This window comes from Anser anser (genome assembly GCF_964211835.1).
Source record: "Anser anser genome assembly, chromosome: 11".
Classification (NCBI taxonomy): domain Eukaryota; kingdom Metazoa; phylum Chordata; class Aves; order Anseriformes; family Anatidae; genus Anser; species Anser anser.
Window position 1 is genome coordinate 12,085,239 of NC_139732.1, and position 14,039 is coordinate 12,099,277.

At 42.4% G+C, this 14,039-nt stretch overlaps 1 protein-coding gene across 5 annotated transcripts in view; it reads right to left on the reverse strand.

Moving 5' to 3' along the window:
- The window catches only part of CTCF (CCCTC-binding factor), a 37,304-nt gene that overhangs the window by 13,656 nt on the left and 9,609 nt on the right, over window positions 1-14,039 (reverse strand). For all 5 annotated transcript variants that reach the window (XM_083851967.1, XM_083851968.1, XM_083851969.1 and 2 more), the window contains one exon: window positions 238-1,030. In XM_083851967.1, coding sequence (XP_083708093.1) covers window positions 238-1,030 — 793 coding nt within the window. The remainder of the gene's footprint in view (window positions 1-237; window positions 1,031-14,039) is intronic.

The window sequence follows — 14,039 nt, forward strand, 5'->3', positions numbered from 1 at the left end:
GGGAATACAAGTGCTGTATCATCAAACCAAGGCAAATGAACTCCTCTGTAGCCTATATGCATGACAGCAGGCTTACCCACAAAACAGTAGACCCGAGTACTCTTATATAAAGCAGCAAGTGACACTGGACACATCTCTTTTACTCCCATTTGCATCTACCCAGTCACTGCAACCATACTGCAAGGTCCCCTCCTAACAAACACCTTCTCAAAATCCACTTGCAAATGACAAGCTTACCTTTCTTTTTAATTTTTGTTGGTTTAGGTGGCTTCATGTTGCCCACCACCTTTTCTGCATTGACCTCAGACAATAAGCCCTCCTGTTGCTCCTCTTCAAAGTCATACACAGAGACATCCACATCTTTGCCTTCCTCAGTGTAACGAAGCTTACTCTTTTTGTTTTTCTTTGTTTTTTTGGCTGGTGGCTGATAGTCTGGATCTTTTTGCCAATTGGGATCTTCCTGTGGCTGAAGTTCACCTTGTTCCAGTGTCTCCACCTCACCATTTGCACCCACTTTCACTACTTGGAAGCCTTCTGGTAAAGGCAGGGTGTGACAGATCATGGGCTCTCCTTCTTGCAGGCCTCCTTTGGAAACCTCATTTTCATAAGCTCCCTGAAGTTCTTCCACAGATGTGGTGGCAACAGGTACAGTCACTGGAACAGGTACTTGGACCAGCTGAAGCTCACCGAGGTTTATAGGCTGCTCTTCCATATTAACAACCTGAAGTGTTATGATCTGCGTGTCATCCACCGTGGCCTCTGTCTCCTGAGGCACCGCACCTTCCATTACTTCAGTCTTCATTTGAAGAAGAGTTGGATCCAGCTGTTCCATCATCACCATCTGCACACCGCTGTTGACATCCTGCACTACTTCACCTCCGTCTGCTTGGTTTGGTGGTATATGACAAGCATCGTCCTCCTGTCCACCTTCACGGCGTCTTTGATAGGTTTTTCTCTCTTTCCCCTTAATAAAAGTTTCTGATTCCTCCACAATAGCTTCAACTGCCTCACCTTCCATTTCACCTTCTTGCTGTAAAAAAACAAAAAACAAAACAATGAATGCTGCACATCATCCAAGGTATTTTAACAATCGCACAAAGCCCACAGAGGGACAAGTGGCCTAACAGAAAACAAGCAATGCAACAGCTGCAACATATTGCAATTCTATATAGCAAACAGAAACTGAGAATTAAGGATTAGTCTCTGCTAGCCTCCTGTCACTGTAAACCAAGTCAGTCTCAGAACGCTCTCAGAAGTGAGACGACTACCAATTCCTTGGAAAGGAAGCAAAACAAAGAGGAGAGATTAAGTAATATACATATTCCCATTTCTAAAAGACTGCAAATCCTACAGGCAAGACATAAAGTAATATTACTCTTTATTGAGCTTCTTTAGTGTTTCACTTAGCAATACCTGTCACTCTTTGGCTATAAATAGCAAAGACAAAAAAATACCATCACAAGCAAAAAACTGCCTATTTAAACTATTATGTTTGAGAACTACAAAGTTTTTTCAGGGAGAAAAAGCACTAAAAATCGAGTGCAAGAACTTAAGTCTTCAAAGTTACTGTATATATTCTTAGTAGTTTGAGAGGGGAAACATTTCCTATATGTTTAAATTTCTCTGCACACTTGACTGGTACCGTTATCAAAACAAAAATAAAAAAGACATAAGTTATTCAAGCATACTGTAAGCAGCCTGAGGTTCAGTTCCTGCTCCCACCCCTGGGCGCCGCCTGGTGTGAGAGCACAGTGCCCTCCTCCGGCTGAACGAGCAGCAGCAGGGCTCAGATCAGCTTCACTTCAGTGTAAGCGATCTGCACTCAGAGCTGGGGGACTCTGAGCCTTCTCATGAGAACTGGGTTAATTTTATCCACACAGTCCCAAGCACACAACAGTGCTAAAGCTGTTTGGGAAGGCCTTAGTTGTAATTCTGAACATAGCCATACGCAAGTGTAGCATTTTATGCTCTTCTTCCACCCCAAACCATCCAGCACTCTTCTCAGCATTTGCCAGAAGTATGCAATTCCTGTACTCTGATTCTGTAGGAAGGTTGCTTCAAATCATCATTAAACAGCTATGTCTTTTTCTCAAAAAAAAAAAAAAAGAAAATTAAAAAAACATGCCAGTTTCCCTATGGACTTCTGATAAAATTCCAATCCCAACACCAGATTTTTATGACTTCCACATTTTCCTATTATATCACCTGACCTGTCAAGACCAGACCTCTTTAACCTATTTTTTCAGCTCATTATCATACTTGTTTCAAACATCTACGCATAATCTTGGATACTTATTTTGGAAATACACGGGTACATATACACGAACACGAAACACAGCTGTCAGTCCTCATTAGCTGTTAGGAGACATATTATTTTTAGAGAGTCCTTGCTTTTACTTTACTGGCTTTTCTAATATTCTCCACTTCTGCTGGGAGAACACGGTTCTTACTGTTCCTCAGCCTGTTCAGACTAGGGTCATCTATTTATGCGTGGTCTTGATACTGGTTCTATTTCTTTTGGGCAGCAGCAGTCTCCAGGGGGCACCAGATACCCAGAAATACCGGCATATGGCTTCATGCGCACTCCCTGCAGGGATCCTGCCTCTCCTTTCTTTAGCACCCCTCAGCATTTCATGTCAGAGCAAATCCATATGGACAAACAGCTGAAGTACCCAAGATGATGCAAGTACTTAACACTAGCCAGCAGGAGATCAGAACAGAGATTTGCTCTTTGGCCTAGAGCAGCTGTGAAACAATCAGAGCAAATTGTCTTTCAATTATCTCAAGTATTTGTAGGGAGAGAGAAGGAAAAGCCTTTTCAGGTGACCAAAAGTCTCAAGGAAAGGAAGGAGGGAGCGAAACAGAAGAACGTGATAAATGGCTGGGGTGGGCGGGAATTAGCAAAGGATTTCAGATAAGGCCAAAAAATGGCAAAAGCCCATCTGCAGAGCAAAAGCCCATCTGCAGAGCAAAAGCAATTCTGTCTTGATACCTTTTAGTGGAACAAATCAGCGGCCAGCAGCGCTGGGCGGTTCAGGGGGGACTCTCAGATGGGAGCTCCCATCAGACCCGCTGCTGAAGCTGGCAAAAACCCTGCGAGTCACCGACAGGCCAAGGCTCACGGCGCGCTGGAGGAGCCCGCAGGAGCTCCAGCACAAGGCATCACCTCTCAGACTGCATGCCAGGACATCCTTGTGCCCACCAAGGAACAAGTTCCTCTCTTTTAAAGATTTCAGCGCATGGCTTACGTTGGCAGGAAGGTTTGTCAGTTCCAGAAGTAACTCCAGGGTCGCTCAGTCTTGTGCTGAGACCAGGTAAGTGTGCAAGCAAGACATTGTTCAAAGGGCACTCACAACGGGAGGATGTGCACACACATGACAGATGGAAGGACTCACGGCCACTCAGCAAAGAAACCAAGCCATCCCTGCCCCTTCTCCTATCCTAGGGACAAGTATCTCTCACCCCAGAGCTACCCAGCACTATCACAATGTCCTCCCGCGGTGAGCCAGCCACACGGCAGCAGCACTACCAGGAGGGTCTCAGCCCCAGCTCATAACCAAGATAATTCAGCAGACAAATGAGGATTTACTCCTGCCTATTACGTGCTATGAGATATGCTCTGTTCCTTGTGGTAAAAATAAGTTATTCTGAAAAATGGCTGTATTTTTAAGCCAGGTTCTTGTCACCAGGGGAAGTGCTACAATATCTTAAAGAGAACTATCAACCATCCAGGCCATGTTGGCAATGTACCACAAAAAATAAAAAAAGCAAGCCACACAAACGTACAGAAGGTGTCTCAGCTGATCTCAGTGAGTCTTGGCCAGCTCAGAAATCATGTCCAGCTGCCCAGGTTTATTCCCAAGAAAGTGTGATTCTTCAGATTAAAGTCCTCCTGCAATGCATGCATGTGGATGCACAGGATGGCCTCCGAACTCGAGGGGAGGGGAGGTAAAAGGTACGGGCTCTCCCCTACTGAACCAGCCCTCTGGAGAGACTCTACCTTTGCACTGCCCATCCAGCTTCACTTCTCAATCTTTAACTTCAAGTATTTTTGCTCCTAAAAGTTATATTCCTCCCAGGCCAAATTCTGAGACAGTTTCCAATATTTCAGAGAACGTGGACTTTGCTATCACTAAGGACATTATAGCAGGACACTGGGAATAGTAATTGCTGAACATATTTTATCTTACCAATCTCCCAAACTTTTATTTCTGGCCTTTATCTTCATCTTTCTTCCTAACAGTTACCCTACCTTTTATCAATAACTTAGTTCCAGAATGACTGAATCTAAAAAGGAAAGCAAAGAAGCAGGCTAACAGTAGATGTTACAGAAAAATCAAGACTGAAAAGAACTGCAAGGGAAGAACCTCCAGAAGGAGGAGTGACCACTTAAAGACCACAGAACATCTGAAATCAACAACTAGCACAACTCTCACACCATAGCTCAAGCAAACCTTCACACACCTGCTCCCTCAACAGGCTCTAACAATTCAGATGAGAGCATCACTAACCAGATCAGCGCACTGTCACAATCCAGCTAACCAGATAAAAAGTTGGAATGCCAAAAAACAGATGTAAGATTATTCCAATAGTTAATGAGTTGCTTATCCAAAAAACTGAAACAAGCAGAAATACGATGGGGGCAGCTTATTCCAAAGAAAGTAATCAAAATGTGGCTTGAGAGAAAGTAACTTAACTCCAGCTAGCCCTGCTGACCGCTGCACAGGAGAAAGTCTCAGCCAAGTTACAGCACAACATTTGCCACCCAGGGCCCCCTCGCAAAAGCCTCGTTAACCAGCACAGCATTCATCTTGAAAGTTTAAAATCTTAACATTTAGAAATATGATTTAAGAACACTTCCAGTACAGCACAGCTGATGGAACTCACAGTAAAAAAGATTGAGAGACATAGCATTCAATTAACGCATTCCCACAATAACATTAATCTTAGTCATAGAAGCATTAAAGACAACTTGCTGTGGATGTCAACGCAGACAGTACAAACCCAGAGACAGTTGTTTACATGTTAGGACTGCTAATGCCATTGCATGTTTTTCTAGCTGGGTTATTTATAATAAAGCTACAGTCACAAAACAACATTTGCCTGCCTCTCAACGGCCTCTAAAACAAACCCTGAACTGCATCAAGCTTCATGGACCAAGTAACAGCAAGTATTTATTTGTTGCCAAACAAAGCACAGTCATTAAGAACTGTGGGACATTCAAAGAAATTGTATATTGCAGCTTTAAATCTACTTTTCAGTTCACTTGAGAAAAAAAATCAAAAATCAATAGGAACAATGAAGCCAAGAGCTAGCTGTCTATATTTTTTTGGCCTTCATAAAGTAATGAAAGCCTCTGCAGTTGTACCAGTGCAAGCAAAAAAAACCTATAACATTCAGACTGAACTCAAGTCAATCCACATACACATCCCACTCCAAAACTGTCATGGCTTTGACACTGATGGATTAGACACTTACTAAAATTGATACGGCAGTGGAAATAAAACTGTGTGTTAAAACATAGGAACCTTGATGTTTCTCCTGCATACCTCTAACTTCGGAGACTTAAAGGGAGGAATAAGCAAAAACTTCACCTAACAGCCCCCAGTCATGCAGTGCTTCTGCCACCTAAAGCAAGAAAAGGATTTAAAGAAAAAAGCGTACATCCAATAGTGCATTTTTTTCTTGTTTGCCAACATGTATGTCTTTTTAATTTTTTCTGAGGACATCTGTAGACACAAAAATGTGCAGGAGCACTTGGCCATTCTTCTTTCCCCATCACAAAAATATCCATAGCTTTCTTTCGAAAAGTCTCCCACTAGACACAGAGATAATGCAGATAAACAGGTGAGCTTTTGCATTTGTTCCAGCAGGGCTTCGCTGATAAGAGATGAACATGCCATGAATGCAACACAAAGCATTAAGTATGGATGTTCCTAGCACTGCTCTTATAGTAAGATTTAAAGTTGACTAAAGCCAACGGCTTCTACCACTACTCATCACAGTTGCTCTCAGTCTCCTGGGCTTATCAATAGTACTCCTCTATAAGAAACAAATAAATCCAGGTGAACTTGGTGCATGTGTCTCCCCCTCCATTGAAAAGGATGCCAATTCTTCTTCTCCACACAGTGTGGCACTAGAACCAAAAAAATCCTCACAACTGGGAAAGTGATACAGAGGTAGTGAAAAAGCTGCATGGAGGGCCACACACACCCAAGCAAGGTTGCTAACTTGGGCTCAGCACTTCACAAACACAGCTGTAAAGCTTTTGAACTCAAGATGGTTCTAGAAGTAGCTCAGCCGTATCTGCATGGTACTACACTTGAGCCAAGATGTTCAGATGACTCAAACAGGCTAGCTGTGCATAACACCAAAGACCAAGAGTTTAAACAGAATTCAGATTATATATATATAAAGACTGAAATTTCGTGAGACTCTCACCCATTTCTGTTGCTAATTGTCCACAGAAATTTAAAGGATTAACAGGGACAGATTTGCTTAAGCATCTGATTATAAAAGTCATACAAAGGCTTAGTCTTGTGTCGAACTCTTTAGGAATACATGAGAGAGAGAACCAACTTTTCCTCTTTTTTTCTTTTAAAGGTAAGGCTACCAAACGTCAAGCTACTTGACAAAGCTCACAAAGATTTAGCAAACAGGTAGCAGCGTCACATGAATAACCTGGGGTAGGACATCTTCACAGTGTTATCACATGCAAAACTTGCCAGATTTACTACCATCAGCAGAAATTAAGAAGCTGAGATCAGTTTGTTTTATCAAGTAATTTTCTCATGCTGCAAACTTAAAGATTTCATTTGCCTACATCCGCTGGCTACAACTGCTACGCCCATCTCCAGCTGCTTTGTTTCCTCCTTGCCACCCAGAACCTGGCAGTGAAAACATTTAAAAAATAATATTACTTGACAAACATCTATGACAACTTTTTTTCCTTTAAAAGAGACAAGCTCTTTATTTCACTATCAAACAAATACTTTGAGAAATATTTTACCATCTCAGAGAATAAGGAAATTGAAAAAAAAAATCAAGAAGCCTGGAATTGAAAAGTAACAACTTCATCAGGGGTTAATAAATGCTTCTGGTTTCTCAGTGTATGAGAAGAGGCCTATCAATATGAAGAAACCAAGAAATATATAAAAAGCTACGTGGATGACAGCTGCAATTGCAGTAAAGGGTTACGAGCACACAGCTGTAGAAGGATGGCTTCCTGAAGTACTGACCCTTAGGGACAGGACACAGGCAGACAGCTCTGATAGCGCTTCAAGTCCTACTGGTAGTTACCTAACCAAGGTGCCTCTGCTGGCCTCCCTAAACAGGGCAGGGAGAAGAGCACGTTCTTCCGCGGAATGATTCAAAGCATTTAAGTGGATCCCTATGCCAAATTACCATCTAGAGGAACCCACCTTTCTTCCCATTAATCAGATAGGACAACAGATTCTTAACTTGTACAATGATTTCACAATCACTTTAAACAGGAAAACACCGTGCTGCTGCTCAAAGAGCTGGTCTCACCTTTTCCTTTGCACTGACAGAGTAATTCACTCACCTGCATAATTAACTTGATCAATAACTAACTCCAGCTGAAAGTTAATACAGGAAAAATGGTTAATTATGTCAGAACATGTTCAATCCCTGATGCAATTCCCCATATGAATGCCTGGGCAGACAGGGTAGGGGAGCAGGTTAGAAGTGCCAGCACCACTACAAGCAGCAGTGAAAAGCAACCACAGCACCAGGAGCCTTGCGCCCCAGAAGCCAGTGGCTGCACTGAGCTGCGTCCCTCCACGCTGTGCACCCTGCAGTGACACTGCTTTCTCTCACACACTGTGCAACCCCCCCGGGTCACAGCCAGTTTGTGGGCACCCTCCTCTTCAATATCACTAGCATTCAACTGTCACCAAAAACACACGCTACTTCATTCGGTTAGTTGTTCACTGTGAACCAAAGGTACTTAGGTGAAGGTAGCACACTTTGGGCCAGATGTTATCAAAATTAATCTTTACCTTTTTGCCCTTATTATGCGCTCCCCCAGAGCACAGCCAATAAATCTCCCTGGACGCAGGACAGTCAGCACCACGGTCGTTGTGGGCAATGAATTAGAATTACAATGCATCCCGTGACATTTCTACAGCTACCTCAAGCCTTTTACAGAAGACATCTCCCATGTCCATAACGTATGAATGCAATCTTCCCAGCTGCTGCTCCTTTCCCTGCTCACCCAGGGATTTTACCAGAGCTCTTTCAAACATTCATCATGCCTCAAGAGATAACACCAAGTGATGAGAACTCGCAGCCAGTACCAGTACCTATTTTTCACTGAGTAGCACACACCAGTGGTTTTCCACAATTACTTAGGATAAAGTTAACCTGTTGATTTGGATCAAGAACTCAGGGGAAACGCTCTCGTAAGACATGAAAACAGAGTGTATATACACTAGGCTTCCCAGCAAGACAGAAAGAATCTCAATTCCGTGTCTTTCCTAAGCAGTTTGTAGAACAAGCTCTCTCATAATTCCTGCACCTCACAGTGGCAAGGGCGTCAGATTCACAGATCTTCCAGAACCAACAATGATAATTCTGCCACAATAAGCTGTAGCCTACAATCAAGAAAAGCATAAGAGAATAATGTGAATTACTTGAAACTTCTATTGCGAAAGACTGCTTCAGTTACTGACAATGAATCCCATACGCATTCAAGTCTCTTGGCCTACAACTAACCTCCTACAACTACCCTCAAACAGTAAGCCTTCATGAAGAAGGCAGGCCAGTGGAAGAATTTCAGCTTTATCTACGGAAGTACGATGTATTTCCTTGTTTTTCCTGAAGATTTGCAAAATTAAAGCTCTCTTAAGAAGAATGTAGTTGGGACACCTTTTTTTTAATATTCTTGTTCTTAAACCTTGTTCAATTTTTCAATTTCTCTTTCCATTGCTACCAAGCATTCTTACACAACTAGTTTTAATTTTTTCCTGTTTCTTCCAATAAGAGCTACTGCAGTCTCACTAGATGACACCAGTTCTTCAGTCACTCACAGAATTCTTTAAGTGAAAAAATGGAAAATACGAATTAAATGTTCTCACACAACCATTTTTCAGAAATAGTTCTCTTACATTAAGTAAGGTGTTCTGTTTTGGTAACCTGACAGTTCATTTCAGAAGGACAAACATGCAATTTTATCTGGTGTAAAATATAGCAAGATTTATATTTTACAAATAACAAGCACAGAAGACTTCATTTTTCAGCTGATTAATAGTGTCTGGGAACTACTCAGTCCCTCCCCTCTTATAGCTCTTCACAATATAAAAGTGATGAAGGAGCTCATAAAAAGACCAGTGGAATACTTGAAGGTAATAAATTGAGAACAATGGAAAAATATTTCAAGTCAAAACAGCCTGTGAAGTCAACTGCCACAAAAGGGAAAGTCTGATACTGTAGGCAGATTTCTGGAAAAGGTTAACGGTTTTATCAATAAGTATTTGTGGTCATTTCCCCCCACACATGTTGATTTTGAAGAAACTTTTTCCTGCTTTTCGCAGCTTGCTAATAACCTAAATGGAAGCGTGAATCAGGATACTCTGGCCACCTGATGCAGCGTTGTATGATAACAAAATGGCAACACCAGATACTACCACACCTGGAAAGAGACCAGTGTGACAAGTTTCATGGCATTCTGGAGACTTCATAACAAGGCACAAATATTTGGATTTCGTTTTCCTCTAGGGCTTCATCTAGATGAAGTACCACCCAGGAGCAAACTTTTGGGAAACAGCTACTCCTTTTATCTTCACACAAACACTTATTAAGTAGTGATACTCTGCCTGTACAAGGGAATTCAAGCTTCAAATCACAGGAGAAGGAAGTGCTCATCCCTGCGATGGCTGCATGGGTCCTGCCCCATCAACAACAGGCTGTGCATGCAGTAACTATTAATCACCTCACAAATTACACCCTGATGCATTTAAGGAAAACCAAGGTCAGTGCTAGTTGGTTTAACATCAGCTGTAGAGGTGTAGTTTACTGTCCTTGCAGCAGGGACAGGAAATTCCAAGAGTTTTGGAAACACCTATGGGAGAAGGGTGGTGGACAAGAAAAACGCCTGTAGCCTAAATCAAGTCATCCTTCTCCTGAATCACAGATCTCAGGGAAGTTCATCTGAATTAATGAGTGTTGGAACATACGTAAACAGAATCTAACCCACATGAACCCTACACAATGGTCCTCACGCTGAAGTTTTAAGTTGTTTAATCCATTTTATACACATCTCCAATTCATCTGAACTCAAGTTTCAAACATTCTTAATACACCACACCCTAGAAATGCCATTACAATCAGACCTCAAGCTAGATGAAAATCCCGCAAGGGCACTCAACCTTGGATTAAAAAAAAACAACACAGAACTTTTCCACCAGGAGTAAGGCGTCATTTTCAAACACTCCTAACCTTGCCAAACAGCCATCCCCTGCCTTTAAACTGCCCACGTGCTCCCACCACGTCACTTCAACTATTCCTGGTGTTAGCACAAGTGCTTCCAAGACCAGAACTCACCCAGCCCCAAAGACAACTATTTCCAGCCAGCCCAGGTCTCTGGTGTGACCAAACACTCAGGCCAGCCAGAAGAGAAGCATGGTAAGAAGTTTTCTTCTAGCAGAACGCTAACTTTAAGTGTTCAGGAAGCCACTGCCTCAGCATGGAACACGTGCCACACGTTAAAATCCCTTAATTTACATTATGTTCTTGATGCTTCTGCACTTCTGCCTGGACTGATTGGTTCTCTTCAAGGTCAGAACGCACTCTGGAACTGAATAGATGAGTAGCAGTAGTAAAACGACATAGAAGAGAAACGGAAGATAAGTGAAAAAGCACTGTTTGAATGCTTAATGCTTGTTTAAATAGAAAATGTGTACTCCTACATTGCTACGAACAGCAGCATTGATAATTGCTTATGGACTCCCCCACTTATCAAACAAGCCTTAAACAAAACCCAGAGAGTATTTTCATCAGCTTTTATGCTTTTACCAGGAAGAATTACGGTTTTACAAACTCCTCTCTACCTCTTCTCAAGTTCTTCAGCATTTACTTCTTACAACCTAAATCTCTATCGATCTAGTGTGAAATTAAGAGTGCAACGTAACATTTTCGAGCTGGTTGTGTCTATTTCAGATGTCCTTTTCTCCTGTGCTGTGGAGTACCAAATCACAACATAAAAGTAGTCTTTATTGTCAAACAAGTGTAAATTACACAAAGTACAACCTGTTACATACTGTAAACGTAGCAGGTAACACTATCAATACAGTAATAAAGCCAACTCTAACACACTTCTGACCTTGTTATCCTGCAGAAGAAGAGCCTTAGCTAGCTGAGGAGTTGTGAAGCCAGCTTCATTACCCTGATCAATTAAGAGCTTAAAATATTCACTTCCACAGAGCTAAAACAGTTACAAGACAGCACATAACTTCTCATCTGTAATCCTGGTCAATCCTTAGTGTGCATACACGGTAAAAACCCTGGGAACAGTAAGCAACCCTACAGGAACAATTCTAAAGCAAAACACGTGCTCTTGCTCCACTTGGTGGAGCTGGCCAAACAGTGTTAAATTTCACACTGGTTTCTATGCCCTTTGAATTCAGGTACTTCTTCCCCTGGTTCTTCTGTCATTTATTCAGTACAAAGCACTCAAGTCTCGCTTCTGGCTGCAGTTTGTCCCTGGCAAGTCGATTTTTAATTGTTTATCAGTCTCAAAGAGCCCTACTGAAAAGCTTGGCAGAGCTGTGGATGCTCAGTGACAGCGAGCTTTCAGAGAAGTATCTGGAATTGATCTCTTTTTAGCCAACACTTAGTAAAAATCCCATAAGCTGTATACATTCACCGACCAGAAAAGGGGATGCTCAGCAGGGAGCTCCACTGCTAAGGGCACATTACGACTGCTGCTGCAAGCTGCATCCTCCCGGGCTCTGTGCAAAACGGCAGGCAGAGAGCATGGCTTACTGTTAGTGGAATTTTTGCTCCTGACCTGTAACCGCAGGGAAGGAGGCCGCTATTTCCCCAAACTAAAGAACTTGTAAGTTAACACCCAAAAAAAAAATAAGACTTAGGAGTGAAGGACTTGAGGACACCTGCTGCAAAGCAACCACCTCCCGCGTGGAACTGCATCATCTTAGAAGTTTAGTCACTGGACAAAACGTGCCAGGTCTCTTCAACAAAGCACATTTAGATGAACGAAGCATCCTTTTCATCTACCTGTTTGTTCATCTTAACTTTGCTTTCCGTAAAATTTTGGATTGAGGAATAAACTTCTTCTAGTTTTCAAAACCAAGTCATCTGCTTGACTAATGACTTCACAGTGGAGAGACCCGTTTTAGATATTTGTACCAAGGGCAGCCTCTTAGTATGGGAAAACAGAAACAAAGCAATGGTGACCGTAGTTCTTTTCCACACTACACACAACACAAATTCACCATATTTTACAGGGACATCTGGCCTCTGCGACTGTTGATTGGTAAAAGCGCAGCCATCACCCTTCTCTTTCCAGAAGGTATATTCTCCTTTATAACACAGTCCACTGGAGTTTTAAAGAGACGTTTTGCAGTAAGCAGCTCAGCCACCACTCAAGAAACGCCAGCTTACCAATGCACAACCCAAGGAGCAGAGTTTCCCAGCAGTGCAAACATACATATTACAAAAATGCAAGGCATACTTGTTCTAATCCACTGCACGTTAACGTCACAAAGCGTCACAGACGAAAGAAAAGCCACTCCTACACTTGTTTACTGGAAAAGTAACCCGCATATTTTCTGGCATAAAATGCCTTGCAGGAATTTTCCTTTCAAACAGATCTCTGACATGTAGGCAAGGTACGATAAGCTTGAAGGAAACCAGGATTAGCTGGAAATTTAACTGCTCCATGTGCTGTTTTCTGAGCTCCTTAGTACACTGACAGATACTAAAAAGAGCCCAGCAGAGGGACACAAGACGATTTGGGGGCAGAATACACGACGACGTATGCAGGTTGACACAGTTAGCTGTGAGAAGGCAAGAGGGAGGGAGATCTTACTGCTGCCTTCAACTACCTAACGGTAGGGTGGGGAGAAGATGCAACCACACACGCTTAGAGGTCTAACATTGGAACAGGTTGCTCAGAGATATGGAAACTTTTGTTTCAGATACTGAAAATATTCGGTAGACACAACCTTAAACAACCTCATTTAACTTCAAAGCTGCACCAAGCTAGGGGTTGAGCCAGAGTACCTCCAGAGATCCCCTCCAGACCAAATTGTTTTCCATTCTGCAGCACAAGACTATGTAACACTAAGGATAAACCAAAACTTCAAACACAATGAGTTTTTATTCACCTATACAGTTGTAACTATAATGCTCTTAAGACAGATTTGTTGGTCTCACTCAGCACTCACTTCCACGCAAGTTCTAGGGGACCTGGAATACTTTTGCAAGACCTCAAACACCTACTAGATCTTAGAGGGCTGTTAACATACAGAAGCTCTGTCATTCTTGGCAAATTAGTAATGACCTGCACTTTCAGAGGGGTGAATATATGAAGCCTCCCAGTATTTAAGAGAACAGCATTACCAGAGCAGAAGCTTACTGTGTCATTGTTTAGGAGAGACAGACCATGTGTGATATCAAACCAAAGCAGCGCTGTACAAACACCAACATCAGACAAAAGCTCCTCTGTGAACTTCAGATGGAAAAGGTGGAAGCAGTACTGACAATGGACCTCACTTTTTTTAGTTGCCGAAAAAAAACCAGGACCACAATGAGCAAATCAAAACTAATAAAGAAAATCTGTCTTTCAAGAAAGAAGGACTATCGTGTGTACTTCTCTGCAGAACCTTAACAAGAGCTTACACTTGGAGTGCCAGGAGGAAGCTGAAAAGGCTCCTTGGCTGCCAGCAAGGCAGAGCCCATGTGAAGAGGCAGCTCTGGGACAAGAACAAGCAGTAACACATCATGCTGACCAGTAAGTGCACTGAACCGAACACCTCTAACCAGTGGGACCCAGTCTG